At 39.7% G+C, this 21,720-nt stretch overlaps 1 protein-coding gene across 1 annotated transcript in view; it reads right to left on the minus strand.

The window, feature by feature from the left end:
* Positions 1-348: 348 nt before the first annotated feature.
* EML5 (echinoderm microtubule associated protein like 5) overlaps positions 349-21,720 on the minus strand; it is a gene marked incomplete at both ends in the record, with an annotated part of 39,455 nt that continues 18,083 nt past the window's right edge. The window contains 17 exons of the mRNA XM_008938669.1: positions 349-475; positions 705-906; positions 1,016-1,192; positions 1,807-1,895; positions 3,429-3,560; positions 3,806-3,958; positions 5,097-5,238; positions 6,922-7,049; positions 7,282-7,393; positions 8,793-8,995; positions 10,557-10,657; positions 14,235-14,328; positions 16,187-16,292; positions 16,959-17,145; positions 17,797-17,915; positions 20,298-20,404; positions 21,314-21,481. Coding sequence (XP_008936917.1) covers positions 349-475; positions 705-906; positions 1,016-1,192; positions 1,807-1,895; positions 3,429-3,560; positions 3,806-3,958; positions 5,097-5,238; positions 6,922-7,049; positions 7,282-7,393; positions 8,793-8,995; positions 10,557-10,657; positions 14,235-14,328; positions 16,187-16,292; positions 16,959-17,145; positions 17,797-17,915; positions 20,298-20,404; positions 21,314-21,481 — 2,347 coding nt within the window. The remainder of the gene's footprint in view (positions 476-704; positions 907-1,015; positions 1,193-1,806; positions 1,896-3,428; positions 3,561-3,805; positions 3,959-5,096; positions 5,239-6,921; positions 7,050-7,281; positions 7,394-8,792; positions 8,996-10,556; positions 10,658-14,234; positions 14,329-16,186; positions 16,293-16,958; positions 17,146-17,796; positions 17,916-20,297; positions 20,405-21,313; positions 21,482-21,720) is intronic.

Raw genomic sequence — 21,720 nt, forward strand, 5'->3', positions numbered from 1 at the left:
AAACATCACCAGAAGCCTTAGCTACAAAGTATTTAGAGGCTCTCTCTGTGCCAGACCTCCTCCTGCAGACACACGAACAGCTACACGCTCTAGTGAGCACAGAACAGAACTGCTTCTGAGAACTGCAGAGGGGAACAGTGTTTTCACTTACAAAACAAGTGTTTTACTTACATATACATATTTTGCTTCATCACATGAACATGTTGTACCCTGTGAATACCACTTCAAATGTTATCTTGTGAATTTAAACATTCCTGCCTTGTTTCTAAGGACTAATTTCAGCCGAATGAAAAGAGATTCAAAAGAATGCAATGTACATTTGGAAACCAACACCTTTGTGTGACATACCTCTCTTCTACTGAAACTTCCTTCAGCTGCTGATGTGGTTTTGTCCCTTCCATTTCTCGGATGCTTACTGCATAGATCTTAGTGGTATAGTCAATTGCTTTTTCTCTTGCAACATCACTATCATAACCTTAGGAAAATAAAACATAAAATAAAACAAACTGCCCTTGTTTCATAGTGCAAGAGTAGAAAACAAGAAGATCTGCACCAATAAAAGGATGGACACAAATCCTGCCAAGCTCTTCCTACACTGAACTGGAGCACATGAAAGTTTCTTGCCCATTTCAAGCTAAAGGCCTGTGTGAGTCTCTGTGGAACGAGGGCTAAATTAAAGACGCGTTTTATACAATCCTTTTTACCTCCATCTTCTTCTGCATCTGTGTCTGATTCTTCACTATCAACCAGCTTACTCTCCTGAATGCCCAGAAATTCTCTGGTCCAGATCATCAAAGCTGTATCAGCACCACCTACAGTCAGCAGCACAGAATCATTGTGTAACCACCTCACGTTGGTTACCTGCGCGCTGTGACCCACGTACTTCTTGAATTTCGCGTGTTGGCCCTGGAGCACAAAGAATCCACACATCAGCAGGCTGACAGGCTGCAAACAGCACCTCCCTCAACGCCTTTTCTTGCCTCTAATTACAGAAACAACTAAATACACTTCTTACCTTCACTGGATATGAGAAAAGCTTCACGAAACCAAAATCATCTCCTGTGGCTAGCAGTGTTCCGTCTTTTGTCAGACTCGCTGCGTTCACAACGGTGACATCGCTGTGCTTGGGCCAAATTCCCTCACAGGTGGGGCCAAGAACACACGTCCAGGTATCCCACTCAATCTTCTCTATCTGCAACCAAAGTTTCCCCAACAGAAGTCATCTTAATGCATACCAAATACACGTTGCTTTCATCTGTATATTTTTCTCTGTTTGAGATGAATTTTTTAAACATTTTAGAAACTGTTCACTGTTTCCAGCTTGTTAATACAAGCTACTTATCTCCAGTTTGAAGCTTTAAACACTCCCACTTTCCCAACATAGAGTATGATCTGGATGCAAATCTCCTGAAAGATTTTCTGAGGTGCTAAACATTGGCAATTTTGTAGAATAAATATCCCAAATAAACAACATCATTAAAAGCCAGGTCATACTGTTTAAAGGTGGTTGGTTTATAACATGGATCACACAGAAAACAGGTGACTGTTAAGGAAAAGGGACTATGGGAAATAAGCACTACTAAAAAACAATAAATTCAGAGAAACAAAGAGAAACTTGTAAGTTCTACCATTCAAAATGCTAGGAAAGGTGCTACACAGGATGATTAAGCAATTCTAATTCTAACCAGTGTAAATACAGTATTTAAAAGAAGAAAAGATAGCATTTGAAGACAAAATATGCTAATTTTCAACAGTCCAGAAAAAATTCTTTTCACAGTAAAAAAATGCAGTAAGCGTAATTCCTACCTCAGTAATTCTTATAATATGCCTTTTTCCCCTTGGTGCTTCAAAAAAGAGCTGCTCTTTGGCACCAGAATTGACTTGCAGTAATTTTCCTGGAATGGAAATAAGAGCTTATTATGAATCTCATTCATTATTATGAATAGTATGAACTTTCCTTTGATTGAATTAAATGATTTAAAGCAGTAAGATAAGAAATTAGCCTCCAGAGAGTTATTCACAGCAAAAGTAAAGCAGATGCTTGGAATCACTCTCATAAGAATCTTATACTCTTGAGTCACCACAGAAGTAATATTTTGAATACTATCCAACATCCTTAAAAAACTACTGTCTTGTAGGGAATCACTTTCATCTGATAAATATTAGACTTATGTTCTCATCATCAGGACAATGGAAAGAAAAAAAAATAAATGCATATGCTATTAATTTTCAAAACAATTTTATGAGATAGCTTTGCCAGAAGGTAAAACTACTGTAATCTCCTGTTGATTTTGCATTGCCTAGCTGGCATACAGTCTGGCTGCACACCAAACTGTCTTCTCACAGGGAGCCTACCACACCCATACAAATCCTGGGAGTTTATGAAGATAATCCTGCATGCAACTGGTAGTATGTTAGCAAGCATTTGTGCATGAAGAAGCAAAAAATGCTTTCAGATTCACATTTACAATATCTCTGATAAAAGAAAATGAAAGGTATTTTCTTATTTTTTTCAAATGATAACAACTACACTAGTAAAAGAAATCCTGAGGAGATTTATTATTGTAAAAGTATTTCTACAATATCTAACTGCATGCTGCCAGGGGAAGCACACTTCCCCAGAAACACTGGCTGTGATTATCTGCTGGTACAGACCAGCACAGTTCAAACATCTTGCATGGGCATCTAGAGATCCTGCTGTTGGCAGTGAGCTTTTAGGACTAGCACAGGAGGGAAGCAGGGCTCAGACACACAGGTGGTTCCCCACAGAATCACTTTAGGTCTGGGAAGGCTCATTTGCACGAGCTCATTATGGATCCTGCTAACCCTGAACTAGTTGTGACAATCAGGGCAGCCACTGCCACGTAACGCTCTGCAAAGAAGAAACATCTAGAGCTCCTGCTGTTGGCAGTGAGCTTGCACCCTGTTTTAGGACTAGCACAGGAGGGAAGCAGGGCTCAGACACACAGGTGGTTCCCCACAGAATCACTTTAGGTCTGGGAAGGCTCATTTGCACGAGCTCATTATGGATCCTGCTAACCCTGAACTAGTTGTGACAATCAGGGCAGCCACTGCCACGTAACGCTCTGCAAAGAAGAAAGGAAGCTGGATGTATAAGATGGGAAAGAAAAGTGGGCCACACACTGCAAAACTAGAAGAACAGGGCAAGGAAAAGCAGCATTGTGTTCCTAAGTGACATTTTAGTCATATGCAGTCAGCAGGGAAGTACCACATGCTCTGGTACAATTGCTATAAAGCAAGGATGAATTCCACCAACAACTGGAATTGCACTCAGCCCATTTGGTGCTCGGTGCTGGGAAGTCATTGTGTTAGTCGTTACAGTTTATCTCAGGAACTGTAGGAGAGCAGCTATCTGCCATCCTGTCTCACAGGCACTTTCAGCCTGTGCCTCTGGCCCCCCACGTTACCTCTCGAGTCCCAGTCGATGTGTGTGATGTAGCTGGATGCACCTTTGCAAATCCCCACTCTCTTGCTGGTAAGCACATTGTAAATATCTACAAAGTTGTCGTGGGAAGCCACAGCCAGGTACTTTCCTGATTCTGCACAGAAGAGACACTGAGGTTACTAAAGGTGTGCATGTGGGAGCTGCACTGTTATGCATTCTCAGTACCATAGTGCACCATAGCACAGCAGTTCTGGTGCATGCAGCCACACAAGGCTGTGCAGTACCCAAACACACGGAGCGCAGGCAGAGCCAGTCTGCCTTCCAAACACTCCAGCCCTGCCTGGAGGAAAGCAAACCCCACGACACACGCTGCCCTTCCTCCTCAGCCCCGGATCCTACCTCGGGAAAACTTGATATCCGAGATCATCTCCTTTCTGTGGTGAAAGGAGACCATGTCCTCCACAGTGTCAGCGTTGACCACCAGGAAGCTGCCGTCGTTCAGCCCCACCGCCAAGGCCTTGCCGTCCGGGGAGAAGGCACAGCAGCGGCCACCTGTGACAGCAAGGAACAGCCCGAGGGCCAGCTCAGCCAGGGCCCAACTGGGACCAGGGAAACCAGCCACGAGCTGCAGCCCGAAGGCTGTTACATCAACTAGGTGAGGTTTAACTAAAGGGGAATGCAGCCTCTGGAAAGACTGTCCTTGAGTTGACAATGGTGATTTGATCAGTCCTGATATGGGGTTAGGTGCAAACACCACCTTCCAACTACGCTCTAAACACACCAACGATAGAAATGAAGTTTAAAAAAGGAAACAAACCACCACAAATTGAAAACATACAGAAAGGATACCCAGATGGAGAATTCAAAGACTCATGATGGGCAGCATGAACTGCATGTCTTTCTGGATACTACACCTGAAAGCTTCTCTGTTATATGACTAATAGTTCCTTTCAGGTGAAGCATGTTTAAATCAGAGACATACTACACTCCCTTCTCATCCTTTTTGCCTAACCATTATTTCTGACCACACTCTCTCATACAGCTATCCTCACCTGAACCTGAGTGCACGTCTCCAAAACATCTGACCCCTTCCCCTCAGCCAGTGAGAGGTCCTATGCTCTGGATCTGCTACTGAAAATGAAGCACGTTCAACTCACACCATAACATCTCCTGAAGGAATTCAATGAGTAAATGAAATAAGCAGGTTTGAGAAGGCACAGCTCATCTACTTCTGTACAGAGGACAGAGCAGGAAAATGGTTCATCTTCAGAGAAGCTGGCATAACATATAATTGGCATTGCCACTGCAGGGTGGTTGTGTTCAACAAGCAGAAAACTTTACATTTGTCTTTATAAGGAAGATTTTTAATGTCAGCCACAAATATGCTGGTCTTAAAAATTCTTAGCAAGGAAAATGATCCTGAAGTCAACTCATTCCCCTCAGAATCAAAGGAAAATAGATTAGAGTTCATTTTACTATTATCCCTTACAATAGATTATAATCATTTTTCTTTCTACCCTTTTCATTGACCTGACAGATGCCAAAGACAATTTACTTTCTATGCTTCCAATTTCTTAACGACCATATCCTCTTCCTACCTAATTAATGCCTGTGATGTGCACTGAAAGCACAGATGGAACTGTTACAGACACAGAGTGGTATCACTGCTATCAGGCCAAGTGAGAATTACCTTTTTTGAGTTTCCTCACTGCCAGCATGCGGTGCTGGGATGACAGTTCCCAGATTCGGAGTGTTTTATCATCACTCACTGTCGCACAGACAGGCAAGAGAGGATGAGCTGCCAAGCCCCAGACTTCTCCTTCCATATGTCCCTGAAGGAAATCATTTAATGTAAGAGAAGACAATGCCTTTGGGTTTATGTAACATGTTCTAGCACTTGCCCTGTCTCATTTCACAAGTCTAAGGCAACAAGGCTTTCGCCATCTCCTCTCAGAATTTTTCCACATGCAAAGAGACCTGAAGGCCCAGTCTGTTTCCTCTGATAAGCATCTAAACTGTACACTTCCCTTGTCTCCTCCACTGCTAAAATTGTCATTCCTGTTCTTCCAACGCTCTCCCTCCAGACTTGGAATGAACAGGAAATTGTTATGACCCAACAGGACTTTATCCTACAATCCTAGCATGGGCTAACCTGTCCTCAAGGGTTATGTCATTGTTTAGATCTTGGAGAACTTGCTTGCCCAACATAGACACATTTAGTTCTTCTCACCTCTCCTCAGAACTCAGTTTTCAGACTTTTAATCACTCATCCTGTTTTTTGGTTGGTTGGTTGGTTTTTTGTCCTGTTTTTTGGTTGTTTGGTTGTTTTTTTTCTAGATTTCCTTCAACTTGCACACAGCTTGCCAGCACTGTATTTTCTAGATTTCCTTCAACCTGCACACAGCTTGCCAGCACTGTATTTTCAAGGTTAAATCAGTTGTTACTGTTCTCAGGCTACATTTCAGTTTGATAACTGGCTTTTTTGTTGAGGTGGAAAAATACCATTACAATAAAACCAGAACTGTCCTGACATCTTGATCACACCTTATGTATTTTCTATTTTGGCTGAAGTTGATGTGTACAAGCATGTCATTTAAACTGGATGACAATTACAGCCCTTGTCTTTATCAGTCAACTCACAGCTATTGGGTAGTTTTACTATCTCAGCACCTTAGTATTCCTGTGAAGGATGAACCTGCACTTCCAAATTGTGAACGAGTTTGATTCATAACATACAACTTTGCACATTTAGGTTAGTAAGGCTGCCATGCAGGCCATACAAACTTGAAAGATTGCTGTATGTGATCAGAACTAACTGGAGAGAAAAATGCCAAAGAAACAATAGCTTTGTAAAAAACATGTTCAATATAAAAACAAAAAGTAAAATCCTGACAAGTCATAACTCAGTAAATGATATATGCAGTTTTCTATGACATTAGGGTTACTCAAGACATTAGACCAAAGCAATATCAAATCCATCAGTGAACATATATAAGAAAAAAATTTAACATAAACTTGCAAAATACTTTGTCTTGCAAGAAGTCTGTTTATGCTTTGCAACACATGCACTGAAAAGTGTGTATCCCTGCAGGGAGCTATCATAAGTCTAAAACAATTTTTCACACATTGAAGTATAGGATCCTTCAGAATACACTGTATTATTTCAATAAAAGCAAACAAACACAACTACACTGTCAAAATGAAACAAATTATGTTAGCCCTGCTCTTGTTTTTTTTCATTTTTATGTTGAGTCCTAAAAGAAAATGTCTAAAAAAATTCATACAAAGACTCATCAGCCTTTGAATTTCATGGACTGTTTGTTTTACCTCCAGAATTCTGTAATCCACAGTGAATCTCAAAGTCATTTACCCAAGAAAGCATCACCTTCTGTCTGGGCAACGAAAGCAACCGTGGCCAGAGCGGTAATGGAAAGGGAAAGAAAGTGTCTGGGAAGATCTCATAGTGTCTTGTATTTCTACAGGGAGTTATTTTGGTCTGAAGATCCATACGTTACCTGAACAAGTAGTGTCATAGGGCCACTTTTATCAATTTCAAGTACCTCTCCATTTTTAGTTCCCACTAGTATATGTCCATGTCCTAGACTGATGGCTCGAATGGAGGGATTGTCTTCTAAAAGTAAACCTGAAGAGTAAAACACATCATTTTTAGCTTTTTACTGTGAAATCAAAAGGAGCCTCCTATCCCCTATAATTCACACAGCTTATATCACCTATAATAAAATCTGTTTAAAATCCTGAAACATGAGATACAGTTGCCTGATCAAACTACTACATAATCCATGCATTTAATGCATGCAGTCCTTATTTGATATTAATTGCTAATAGTCCATATTAAAACACACTAAAAAGGATACCTTTAGAACTAGCAGATAGTGCAGCTCTTTTAATAGCATACGTCTTCAGACATCTTTCAAACATATCATCCCACAGGGCCACAATTCCATCCTTTCCACCAGTTACAAACCCCTGTTTAATCACAGTATGAAATCACACACAAATGTCAGCACTTATATGTTAACATTTTAAAAGACATGTCCAAAGGCAGCATAAATTCTCTCCTGCATTTTATTCTTGTGTCCAATTAAAAATACTGGAGCCTATAACTATGAAGAGAAACTATAAGGGGAGAAGATTTAAAGAGTTTCTTTCCTAGGGTTATAGACTTATAACCACACAGAGTGCATGCTATTGAAAACAGGAATGCTGGACCATAACAGTTTTCTGGAAATAAGTTAGGGAAAAATATGTGCTTCATCCTTAGAAGAAGCAGCAATTGGTAATAACAGCTTCTCAACTTATTCCAAATTCAATGGATTTAACAGATGCTTCAAACTGAGTTCAAATAATTCACAGGGACCAATTCTTTGATTAATTCCCTTGTTAGATGCTCTTTATCTGTGCCAAGTGAGTGCAAAACATGGCATAAACAACTTACCAACAGAAATGTAAGAAGATAAGAGTGTGAAGATCAAACAGAAAAAATTGATAGCAAAGCTAGGAACAATCAATTAGGACCAGAAATGATTGAGCCACAGGGATCTTAACTGACCTGGATATATAAAAATGTTAATAGCTAGTATTCTTCTCATGCTGTACCTTTAAAGTTGAAACTATAATTTCAACTAAAGGATATTAAAGGAAACTAAAAGGATATTCCATTATCAACATTTTCAAACTGCCAGTGAATTTCAAGTGGTAATACTTTGCACCAACCTCATTTATGTGACATCAATAATATATTTTGTCACAGTTCCTTTTAAAAAATGTATTGATGCAACTGAAGGAGAATGCTTTTGCTATCTGGAATAATTAACTGGGAAAAACAAAACCTTGGGATATAGGAAGTCTTTTTTGCTTAAGAAACAGCAATAATTACTTAAAAAATCATGTTTCCTATTTTGGAAAGTGATAATGCATGGGTATTTTGGGGGTCAGGTTGAAGAGGCAGTGAATGTGACCTGTTACTCTCCTGTGGTGTAGAAATATGCAAATGACATGCACAAGCACAGTGAGAAATAAATCCAACATACTTAGGTCAGAAAGCTATTGGTCAGGTAATGAGCACATGTAATGTGGTGCTTACAGACACACTGTTATATAGGTTTACTATATAGATCTATTAAATAACAGACCTCACTAATACTGGTTTTGTGATTTCAATCACATTCAGATTCATCCAGTGCAACTTGTTTTCTGATATGGTTCCATTTACTTCATCACCTTCAAAATGTTAATGCAGTCCTTAAATACACAGGCACATGTAACATGAGTAACTTCCTTGGAAGACGTGGTAGTTACACACTTCCAAATCCAGTTTTGCACCAGAAACACTACAGATGAATGGATCATGTAGGTTGAGAAATACCTTATCCAGTGCATGCATGGCAAATACTGGCCCATCGTGGGCTTTCACTGTCTTAAGCAACAGAGTATCCTTCCAGATGTAGATGTCTCCAGTAGCAGCCCCAGAGAACACCAGGTCGTCTAGTCGCCCGTAGGAAACACTCATCATGGTTTCCAGTTTCCCAGTAGTTCCAAATGTTCCTCGTTTTGATGTAAAGCCTCCACCTGCAACGTGAACAAAAGGAAGTGTCTTTATATATCCATGTGTAGCTGTAGTGCTCTGAGGGACAAATTCTTGTGATTGCTTCAGACATGGTAGGTAACAGATGTACTGAAAACATGGTGCCCAGGGGAAAACCAGCACCAGCACATCATTCCAGCAGCAACAGCTCTGAAGCATGACAGGCTCTATTCTTCACATTGTTTCCAAGCAAACGATACATTTTGGTGAGGAATTGTTCAACATGAATTAATACAATGGCTGGCAGAAGATTTTTTGCACAGAACAGCCTGCTGAGCCCCTGCCAAACTTTTTTCCCTTTAAAGGGGATGACAACTACAAATAAGACACCAGAGGTTTGGTTTAGTTGTCCCCTGGCAGCCTGAACAGTTTGGCAGCAGTTTTGCAGAATGAAATGGCAGGATTTGATCCTCTTCCAGTTTCAGAGAACCAAATGGGCACAGCCTCACTGTGAGTCAGACAGCAGGAAACAGCCCCATGTGCCCTGAACTGAGTGCTCATAGACAAAAATACCCATCCAATCACAACCACACAGATGGGTGTCCTTGTGTTGAGTCACTGTATTTCACAGTGAACACCACACTGATATTCCCAATGACCCTGAGCAAATCTCAATCCAAACCACACAATTTTTATCACAGAGACTGTTCCTGGAGTAAGGTACTGCTTAATGCAAATTCCTGTAACAGAATTTGGCAAACAGCAATGCAAACCTATTTAATTACTACAAAATAACCTAAGTATTAAAAACACAGAAAAAAATTTGTAATTTTTCAACTGAGAGCACCTGAACCACTTGAATGCTGTGAAATATGGTATAAGTACAGGAACTCCTTGAAACTATCTAATTCTGAGCTGCCTTGAGTTCTGTTTTCAGCTGCCCTTGTGCTGCCTACCTTTGCTGAATTTTACACACAGAAGACACTCTCCAAGCTCTTTTTACCAAGTCCTTGTGTAGTGTCTACTACAGCATGATTTTCAGCCCAATGGATAAAATATAAATTGCTGTAACTGAACTTCTGCAAAATACCTGGTTCTTTATTTCTTTTTTTTGCACTGCCCAGACACATATTTTAAAGTCTGTCCTGAAAGGTATCTTTCCAGCCTGGCACCTTGACACGTGTGCCTCCACCTCTGGAAGTCCTCTCTGCTGAGTGAAGAACAGCTCTGTCCTGAAGCTGCAGGGCTGCTGAAGTGTTCCCTCAGCCTGCCAGAGCCACCTCAGCACCTCAGCTCCCAGCTGCCCTTTTCAAACACGGGTCATAGGCTGCTGAAGTAAATTACAGGCCTGCATGTCTTCTGAGAGCTGAGGATGCTTGCTCAGGAGAAATCTTGGATAGTATGACTAGAGTTAAAAAACAATTAGCTGAAAACAGCTTCTGAAGACATATGCTGATTCAGAGGTAGATTTTGACCCCTTTGGTATATTTATAATCATGAAATTGCTTTACAAATTAAACAAATTCTTAAACTGAGAATGTAATGTCCTTGTGCTCAAAAAATATATCCTCAAATAAATTAAGCACAAAATATTCAATACAGTACCTGTTTGCTGCCAAAATTTGATGTGCTTTATCCCAACAGTGACTAGTTTGTCTACATGATGTGGATTGCACTTCACCACAAATATTTTATCCTTATGGCCCCTGCAGGAAAAATAAGCATTAAAAAACACAGTAAAGGTGGAGTTGACATTTCAAACCCATTTGTTTTCAACAGGCATTTCATCATATTGGACTAATCAAACCAAACCTCTATCAGCAAGAGTCTAATCACCATGACTGTCATATTTTTGGTGCCAATACAACAGTATGGGTGTATCCCAGTACAAGGACTGGCAGACAAATCACAGAGGCTGTGTCTACATTGTCTCTGCCACCATTACCCTATCTAACAAACCCAGCCATATTTCTAACCTGCATGTCTGCCCCACAGAGCTGGCAGGATGTATCTGAGCACACACTGTATGGGAGTTAGACCACAGAAACCTGGGGAATAAAACTGCCTCCCACTGAATTTCAATTCAGTCACAATGAAGAAGCAGGCAACACAGGTCAATGCAATTAAAAAAAGTATAAAGGGCAGCATAAATATTTAAATGAGTAAGGACTCAATAAATATTTAAAACTCTCTGTCAAGAAAAAAAAAAGGAAATCTTTAACCTATTGTGTTTCAAGAGGAAATATTAAATAATTGTAGAATCACAGAATGGTTTGGGTTGAAAGGGACCTTAAAGATCATCTAGCTCCAAACCTCCTTCTATGGGCAGGGACACCTCCCACTAGAAGCCTCCATAACAAATGATAACATTATAATTTAGGAATTAGTTCATTCACCAGGATATACACTTCCAAATTTAGTTCTCAGGTAATTATCCTTGTTTGAGTAAGTATTTGTGGGAATTTGTAAGCTTAAGTTTCACTGATGAAAAACATATTCCCAAATGCAAAGTAGTAATTCAGTTATTTTGGTGTTTTAGGAAAGATAAAAGCACTAGCATCTCCATCTGAATTTTGAGGTTTTGGACTAAGATCACATCACTTCCATCTGACAGGTTTCACAGATCTCAAAAATCACATGGATCTGATAACACTCTTGGTTTCAGCATTTGCTTTTGGTGAATCAGCCCAGATGAAAGCCAGCCCCTTACACCTTTCACATCTAAGTGTATCTTCCTGGAATTCCTCCTCCTCCCATTCCTCTGCTTTGCTACAGTGATGCCCAGGCTTCAGCTCAGGCTGCTTATCCTGCTTCCTCTGACAGCACCTACCACACGGGCAGAACGAACTGCCCCAAGTCCAAAATCCAGCTGCTGCTCCCCAGAGAGGTGAGCCCTGTCAGAGGACAAGTGTGTGCCCACCTGTGTGATGGGATGAACAGAGCTCAGCCAGGACATCTGGACTGTAGGGCTGAGGTTTCCACCCCAACTTCCTGCAACACCCAGAGCAAACCCGTGTTGATCTGGTGTCCTTGTGTTCCAAAGGATGGGCACAGGACGTTTGCTCTCACAGGATGAGGAAGGGAGAAGAGCACGATGGTCCCCATCCAGATTGTAAATAAACTGGACAATGCTCCCCTCAGCTCCCTGAGGGATTGCAGCACACTACCACAAACCACTGGGATCAAACAGCACCAGTACTGCATCCGCATGTCAGCCATGGGAAGAGTGAAAGAAGCTCAGATCTGGTTTTATTCTAACAGTGTACACCCACTCAATAAGGATTTTAACTTAACTAGACAGAAGACTGCAGAGCCAAGACAGGGAAACAAGCTTTAAAATTTATCTAGTCAGTAATTAAAAGAAAAAAGATACTATATTCTGAGTATTGTGACAATAGAGAAGCTATGCTGAAATAAATCATCCTAAACAGATTAAGCCAAAAGAATATTCACAACAAATAAATATAAATTAACTACAAAGTAAACATAATGAAAGTTTGTATATAGTGAATGTACAATTCATTTTTCAGCTCTAGTCCATTAGCTGGATTCTTCTTCTGGGTCTATGTGATTGTCAGCAGATGTCCTTCTCTTCTTCTTGTCTAATAAGGCTGCATGAGGGTGATGTCTAAAATTCAGATGTAAACTCTCCTGCCTGGGTTTTGTTTCTGTCTCTGTCCTACTGTGCTTACCAGAATGGGGGCCTTGTCTTCAGCCACTGCTACAGTATAAACAATAATTTAAATCAGAACTTTCTAGGAGAGAAACTATTTTTTATGCTCTTTGTGAGGACCCAGCATATTTTGAAAGTAACAGCTCAGCAGTAATAGCAGATACAAGGGGTACACAGTGTTAGACACTGAAAAGAACCCAAGTACTTCATCTCACTGCTCCTCTGTGATCAACAAGAGGCAGGTAGCTGTACAGCCCCCTGTTATCTAGTTTTTAAAAGCTTACAAGGTCTCTATGGAAATATATAAGGTATTTCTTCACTTGTGAGTCTGAAGCACAATCTGCCTGCAGCCAGGAAAACTAGGATCGGAAAGCAAAGGCAAATGTCACGGTTACAACACAACCACTGTTGCTAAGGAAGCCCAACACCACAAATTTTATAAAGGCTTTTAAATCTTGCTGCCTAATGAACTGGATGTCTGAGACAAAATTACATAGCTAGTACAGATTATGGTATACCCCCCCCCCCCCCGGATAAAAATGTTTATTTATTTAGCAGTGGTATACTACTGCCAGATGGTGCTGTCAGGAGACATCTCACCATTTCTTCTGGAACACCTCACCACAGAACAGCACTAATAGTGTAAAACTAACACAAAAGCAAATGACCTTTGGCAGGCACTTTTTGGCAGTTATCCTGGTAATTTCAACACCAGGTATTCCACAGGGGCAGACAGCACAGGAAGTGAACTCCTTGCCCTTCTGGTACATATATATGTGTCCATGCTTACGTGAATTCTACACAGTTCCAGTGTCTTGACCTCAGAGTTATGTTTGATTTGCAGACAGAAACTGAGTACTCCAACAGTATGACTTGTGAAACATGTACAAAAAAAAGTTGTGATACAATATCTTAAAAAGAAAAAAGAAAATATGTGAACTGTGATGCAAAAACTGAGTTCTCCATCAGTAGGACTTGTGTAACATGTACAGCTGCTTTAGTACAAAAAAAAGTTGTGATACAATATCTTAAAAAGAAAAAAGAAAATATGTGAACTGTGATGCAATTCTCTTCCCATCGTTGGTCCCTTCAAGAAGTTGCAAAGGCTTCTTGGCTACATTAGCTCAGCTTTCTGTTACTAATTGCAAAGAGCCAATATCTCAGAACAAGCTGACTTGGAAGGAAGGCAAGATCAGCAGACCTTGAAAAAACTAAATTAGAGGGAACACATTTTTCTTTTCTAAAAAGTGATCTGCATCTATACCTTAATGGAACCCAGCATACCATCTAATGCACCAAGGAAAATATGACATCTCTGATGAGTTCTGCCATGAATCACAAAATAAAATTGGGAGAAAGTATTAACTTGAAAATGACTAAATGAGCCATGATACCAATACAGCTTTCCTAACAGAAAGGCCAGGGAACTCCTGACAGAAACAGTTCACAGGATTTCCAAACACTAAGCTGTAGATCCCAAGGTCTTTAATCTGGATATAATTGCCCTGGACACCATTCTGTTTTGTCATATCAACAAAGTAATACATGTGGATGATATTATTTGGAAAAACATCATCACAGGGCAGATTTAGACAGAAATGTGTTCTTACCTGGTTGTTGCTAGCTTTTCTCCTTTTTTCCAGTCCCAAAACACAATGGCATGATTATCATCTAGACCAACAGATGCCAAACATTTTCCATCAGCTGTCCAGAAGGAATATTTAATGTTAGAGGTGCTAAGTCTTTAACTGAAAATATAACAGGAAATGAAGAGAACAAATACATTGCAACATGAGCTTCAAATGAGGTATTATAAATGAATCAAAAAAGAAACTAATATTCTGTGAGACTAGGGGTCAGGTTCACTGGTGGTGTTCAGTTCCTAGAGCAGACTGTCTACAGAATTAGTTTGATTTTTTTTTTAGTATTTCTGTTCCCTATCAAACCACTGATCTTTCCCAAAGGCAGACACACAACACTCCTGTGTGTTCATACAAGGATGGTAGGTAGGGTCAAACAAGACTAAGAAAATCGATTTCATAAAGTCCAAGTACTCCAAAATCACACTACACTTTATCTGAAACACTTCTCATCAGATGACATTTCTTTTCTTCTCCTTGAAATGCTGACGAGTGTTATTAAGTGTCTAATGAAACGGGTGGTGAAAAGGAAAAAGGTTCACAGTGAGTGAAACAGGCCTAGATGGAAGGAGTGTAAGTAGGCAGGAAGGAATGAGGTTGAAAAACAGGACAGGAAACCCAGACTGAGTTTATAAACAAACAAACAAACAAGACAAGACACAAAAAGTTAATGAGAAAGGAAAGAACAGCAAGGGAGACAGCAAGAACCATTCTGCAACAGTTTTAGTGAGATAATGTGCTATGAAGATAGCTGATACAACAGGTAAATATGCATTATGTAAGAAGTATTATTTAAGAAAGATGCATATTTGCATATTTTGATGACAATAATTATTTTAGGGGTAACTCAATTATGCAAATGGAACATAGTTGACAAAAGTTTGTTGGCAAGAATTTAAAAACTCTATTTACTTGAAACAGGAGGTTTTAAGCATTAACATGGGCTATTTTATTACACTGATTAATATCCAAAGTTATAGATGTTAAATTAACCACCAGAGGGCACAACCAATCATCACATGAATGCAATTATAATCTTTGAATCCTAATGTCATCAGAATGGTCCCACAATCTCCTTTCAGAGCTAGGTTACAGGCCACAGTGGATCAGCAATTTCATTTCTGAATTTCAGCTCTTGGATGGATGCCAGGGCTCCTCTTTTGATAATGGAGTATGACTCAGTTCCACAAACTCATCTTTGGGGAAGTAACACTTGTTTCATACAGCCCTGCCTCCTAAGTGTGACCTGTCCTAATGAATTCCTATCATATTTCTAGAGAGAAGGAGATAAATTACATTTAATTGAAAAAAAAAAATCAGTGAAGAAAAGGATAATTCAGCTAAAGTGATCTTTTTTTTTTATATTGAAAAAGGGAGAATAAATTTGTAAGCACATTTACAAAGATGCAAAAGTTTGTAAGTCACCATATGGATGATGTTTTTCAGTGCTGAGTACAGGAATTACCCTTTGAGAACTGAGACAACGTGTCACCCATCTCAGAGAGACAAGAGCAACAGCAGGCAACTGTTCCCACATTTACTTCTGTAGACCCACAGAAAAAGGTGGAATTGTTAGCAAACCTGAAAAACTGTATGAGCCTCCAGACAACATTTCCATCTCATTTATACACTTCAGGTCACCACTCTGCCTGCTTGTAAGCTATTGTACCCCATGGAGACAGCTATTAGAGTCCTAGCTGTGCTCATGGTATTATGTATTAGAAATAAAAAGAATCAATTACTGATTGATTGAAAAAAGGCCCATGGGTGACTTCACTGCACACACTGCTTTAATCAAAGCTGTCAGAAGACTTTCTGTAAAACTTGAATTGGCTTTAAAACTGTTTAGCTATTCAAAATAAATTTCATCATAAGGATTCCTTTTTAATTAATTGTTTAGATAAATGTAGGTCACAGCTTACCTGAAAAATCCAGTGCACATACTCCTCTCTGATGCTGGCCTTTGAGCAACGATAAACATTTCAGAGTCTGTGTGTCCCAGACGTGGATAGCAGCATCTCTTCCAACCTACATCAGAGGATTGATCAGAATCTCTGCTCACAGAAGTTCAAAGCACACCAACATCAATAATTAGCACTACCACATCTTCAAAACACTCCAGAGGTAACTAGTTTTCCACTTGCTCTATTTTATTTTTCAAGATCTAGCTTCTTTTTTAGAGAAGTATTAGTAGGTAGTCTCTAAAACATCAGTATGATATTAATGATTTAATTTATCATGATACATGAATATACTGGATACATCATATTCAGTACCAGATATCAACAGAGTGCCCAACATAAAATGGCTGTTAGATCTGAGTAAGGCTTTTGAATGCTACTACAGTACAAAAATAATGGGACTGACTCCCAGGGTGCAGATAAAACACAGCTCCTGCATGGTACAGATGAAAGCAGAGGTTCAAAGGGAATATAAGATTTTTTTTTGCAAGGCCACAGAATAAGACTGGCAGTTTTTCTGTTAGACAGAAATGACTTAACAATCACCTCAAACAGTTTCCAGTCCAGTACTCCCCAGCAGTTTGGCAGGGATACAGGAAACAACAAGCAGCTTCCCCATATTTAGGAGGAAACACTATACTGAAGGACAAAGAGAACCACATTTTCCTAATGGTAAATTGTAAAGGGAATTTATTTCCTTGCTTTGCCAAGACTATAATTTCTAAACACCCACCTGTCCAGTAGCAACGTAGTCTTTCACTGGGTGAATGCTTAGGCTGAGGATGTCATCGTCATGACCAAGGTACAGCCTCTGGGTGTGCTGCTGCCTGTTATATACAACAGCCACAGCAGCAATATGGTACACCACTTCTCCAGTCTGGGTGTAGAACAAGTTGTTTCGACAGTCATAGCCTCTGTAGCTGAAGGAAATACAAACCAAGTCACAAACTGTTTCAAAACTACCCTGGGAACCTGTGGAATGCATTGTGCAGATAATTTGTGCATTAACCTGGGGAGAGCACAGCCGTGGCAGCCACCACAGCTCAAAAACATCCCAGCACACAGGGACAGAGACCACTCCCACCCAGAGCAGGCACTCATGAATCTTCACATGGGTTACTTCACACCTAACTCACAGATCAGCACTGATATCACAAAAAGAATAAATAATTTACAGGGATTTGTGTCCAGATTAAGTTTTACAGGGAACTGAATTCAAGCAGAAATTTGTTGGGTATCCCAGCTATCATGACCAACTTAGCAGAGAATCTTTGCCCCAGGAAACATGACATCCAGGCAACAGCTGGTTGCAAATGTAATTTTATAAAATAAAATGCTAATGTATTATTTATTACATGGCTACAGTATTATAACCACCTCTTGTTCCTTAACAAATACAACTGAAAACACAAAATCTCTGTCTGATATTCCAAAATTTACCCACAGTAATAATGACAAGCAAATTAATTGTAAGCGTTGAAAAATGCTTTGCTAAATGCTCTGACATGAATCAACATTGCTAGTCTGCTTTAACAGTCAGAGAAAACAAACATTGGCTAATATTACCCTACCCATGTATAAACTGCAACTTTAAACTGTCCTCAGGCGCTCGCTCTCTTTTAAGGAAGGGCACAGAATGGTTTTTCTCTTTACTTTGCTGTTTCAGCTGAGGTAGGTCTTCTTTGTAAACCTGAAGAGTAATGGTTAAAAGTTAATTGTACATCTCCAGTTTTTTAAATATTTGTATATATAAGTAAAAGTGACTAAGTATTAAATTATAAGTTAATGCAACGTTCAGTAGTTACAACACAGAGTAAGTCACTATTGCTCTCCACAGAACTTCAGATGATAAATCTTTTCCAGACAATGAAGTCCCCTGACATGTGATGTCCCAGAGCATTACTTGGGAGTAGTGGCAGCAGAATGTATTTTTTTCTAGAAGATCCCAGTGTCATGCAGTGAGAAGGAATTTAAATATTAACTGGAAATCTTAAAGTGTCTTTTAGCTTCTGATGTGCTTCAGTGTACGTACTCAAAGCTGAACATAATGAATTAATTGTATCCAGGGATTATGGTGAAATACACAGTAACCAGCAGCACTTCAGAGACTTGCCAATGTGTCCAGAATCCCAAAGTAGAAATACAGCTCTATAAATATGCTAAAGACACAACATACTATACCCTTAAATCTTTTATGAATGCTGAAACTCTGTGGGGCTGCTAGAGATGTCTGAAGCATCTTCAGAGCCGTGGCACCAAACAAAGTCCAGTAAAATGCTGAATTGCAGCTTCGTTGTTTGTTTGCTGTGCTGACATTTCTCAGTTTTGCAAAAGGACAAAGAAATTGCTGTTCCCCCAGAAATCAACCTGACTGCAAAGATGGAGTAATGGACTTTTACAAGACAGGTGTTCATATGACCAGCTGAGCTTTTGAACAGCAGCCAAACAGAACCTCAACTTGTATTGTGTCTGCCACTCACATGCACTGTGCTTTATCCTGACTGTTCTCACTGAACTCCCCTGGCTCCTCAGGGAATGCTACCAGTGAGACAGAAACCAGCATCATGGTTTCCTAATGCATCCCAAAATCTAGAATCCTCTATACTGCTTCATCCTTAGCATGAAGAAAACTAAACAAACCCAAACCAAATTCTCAAAATAACATCAATGTTTTTGTTTCCAAATGCTTTTGTAAATTAGTTCCTTTAACAAGATGTGAAGTACAGCTTATGCTTGGGGTTGTCTCACACTTCCTGAGTAAGAGGCTATTTTAAGTTGCTTCTTGCTTTTTCATGCATTAACCTGCCTGGAATATTGCTGTTTAACTGCCTACAACAGCTTTTTCACTTTCAGTTTTTAAACCCAGATGCCCTTTCTGACAGAGGCAGTGTGGAGGAGGATGCTCTCTGATTCAAATACAGATGGAAAATCAGGAGAAGGAGAAGAATTGTTAGGTGAGAACTAAAATACCCCATACACCCAATGAAGCAGAAGCCCTGCAGAAATGTGTGATCAGAATGCATGCACCTAAGAAGGGCAAAACTACGTTGTATGGGGGCATTTTCTAAGCTTCATGTACCTTTGTGACTCGAATGAAGTTTTCTAATGTAGTAGTGTGGGAGCAAATTGTTTAGATACCAGTGGGTGAAGCCTCACTTCAGGGAGCAGCAAGGTGAAAGAGAGGTACCATGGTAGCAAAGCCAGGTGAGAAGGTGCCCTCACAGAGGGGGGCACACCCCACAGTGCTCACCTGACACGGGCACTGTGGGTTTGGTGACTGTAACCAAATCTGGGCAATGGTGCTGATGGCCAGGCAAGCCCCCAGCAACACAGATCAGGACTGAGAGGGCAGGCTGAAGGGTGGGAGGGCATACCACCATTCCTGAAAAACCCAGGCACTCCAGAATACTTATGGGATTTGTCTTCCTGCACAGAAGCAATCTACCTTAATTTATCTCAGAATATGGTTGTACTGAAGACAGAAAAAAACCATTAAGCATATTGAGTGACTATAAGAGACCATTTTTGCTGGGTTCCCATAAACCAGGGCAATTTAAATTCTCAGACACGGTTCTTCTTGGTAATAAAAAAAGAATCTGTCACAAATAAATGTATTCTACAGGCTTCACGCTCATCAAGAGTATTCTGCTTGGAATACGTAGAAGTCATACAAAATTTCTGTGAGCTGTATTCTACAAATTTGGATTTTAAATTTGATAGGACTGAAAAGTCTTCTCTAACACTTACTGTGGGAAGAGCAATAAATTCTCACACAATCTTGTTTAATTTTGTGATTTTAAGATACTTTATTCTTAAGATAATTAAGATTCTTTATTCTAACATATAGTAGTATATACACTGATGTTTTGTCTGCAAACCTTTTTAAATTATCATCTCCAGTTAAAGTAAACTCTGTTTTTATGTATATTGGTTGCATAATCAGCTGACTACTGTCGAAATAATAATCTTTGAGTGGATTGATGAATTAGCTGCAAACTTCTTTTACTTTTCTTTACTGAACAGTCAGGGTTAATTGTCAGGTAATTGGCACAGTGTGTTAATTTTCACTCACCTGGCGATCATAGTTGATTTGAGCTTCCTGCTCAATGTCAGAGTCTAACTCTGGCACATCAGATAAATCTGAATCTGATTCTTCACTGTAGGAATCAACCCCACCCTCTGCATTAAAAAAAAATAAAATGAATCAATATGCTGAACACATCTAATCACAAGAAAATAGTATGTGATGTTTTCATGTAATTCAGCCTATGTGCAAAGCAGTACTGAAGAGCTTTGGAAGTGTAAGCAGCTTGTGAAAATCATGAGGGCTGACTGAATGTGTCAGGCTTCATTTCTGTTTCTCCTGTTTCAGTGCCCGGGGCTGGAAGGTGGCAGAGGGAAGGAGAATAACTGAGCAGCTACTGGTACTTTTCCATCATCTGAGAGAGTGCTGTATTCTCAACAGGCTTGGGAGTGAAAGCATACAGAAACTGTAAAGAACTTCCAGTGTGATCACTGCCTGTGTTTAAAAAGATCAGCTGGAACACAGGGGTTTTACCAAACAGGCAGGTACAGAGTGAAGTTTTGCTGAAGGGAATCCAACGTTCAGCAACTGCTGTTCTGTAGCTCATGAGACTTTTGGAGAGTATTATAAGTATCATGAACATAAGAAAAAAATTCTAAAGCACAGCTATCATACATATATCTGTGAAAGTGCACTGAAAAGAAAATTAAACAACTCAGCGTGTGTAGTCAGACTTCGGGATGCAAGTTAGATGGCTAATTTTGAGGGTTTCTGAGGTAGTAATCTCTCTCTAAATGTTTGGGGTTTTTTTCATATATTTTGACAAATACTGTTCATATATTCCTAACCATAGAATAAAGCACACTGCAGAAGAGTTTTTAATGCACCTTGCCTGAAAAAAAGTGGTGGCCTACAAAAAATAAAGTCCCAAACATGCCGAGTATATTTAATTCCAAGGAATTATAATAAAGATACTTTCAGTTAATTCAACCCAAGCTTTTCCACCAGTGCTGCATTCTAGGTGGCTTCTATTTAATGAACCCTTTGGAAGAGATCATTGTCACCTTGTGGAGGTGTTTCAAGGCCGCCGTTCGTTATCCCTTCGGGAAGGAATCGCCACTGGAAAACCGAGTGGTCAGCACCTCCTGTACTCACAGCCCACTGGAAGTCGTGGGACCAACGGACGTTGGTTACATGTGCTGAGTGGCCAATGTATTTCCTAAACTTAGCTCCTGGAAAAACACAAAAAATAGTATGTAAGAAGGAAAAAAATGAGCATTGAAATTAATAAAGTTATGTTTTAATAGAAAGTCTAAACACTCTTATGAGAATGATAAACACAAAAACCTTAAATGTCTCTTTTGATATTCTGCAACTAAAAGTGATTATAATACAAAATTATATAACATTAAATCATATAAACAATAGGTTCACTTCAGTTTTCAGAAAAGGCACTCAAATCTCAGCAGGA

The sequence above is a fragment of the Merops nubicus genome, unplaced genomic scaffold (genome assembly GCF_000691845.1).
Source record: "Merops nubicus isolate BGI_N331 unplaced genomic scaffold, ASM69184v1 scaffold5154, whole genome shotgun sequence".
NCBI lineage: Eukaryota > Metazoa > Chordata > Aves > Coraciiformes > Meropidae > Merops > Merops nubicus.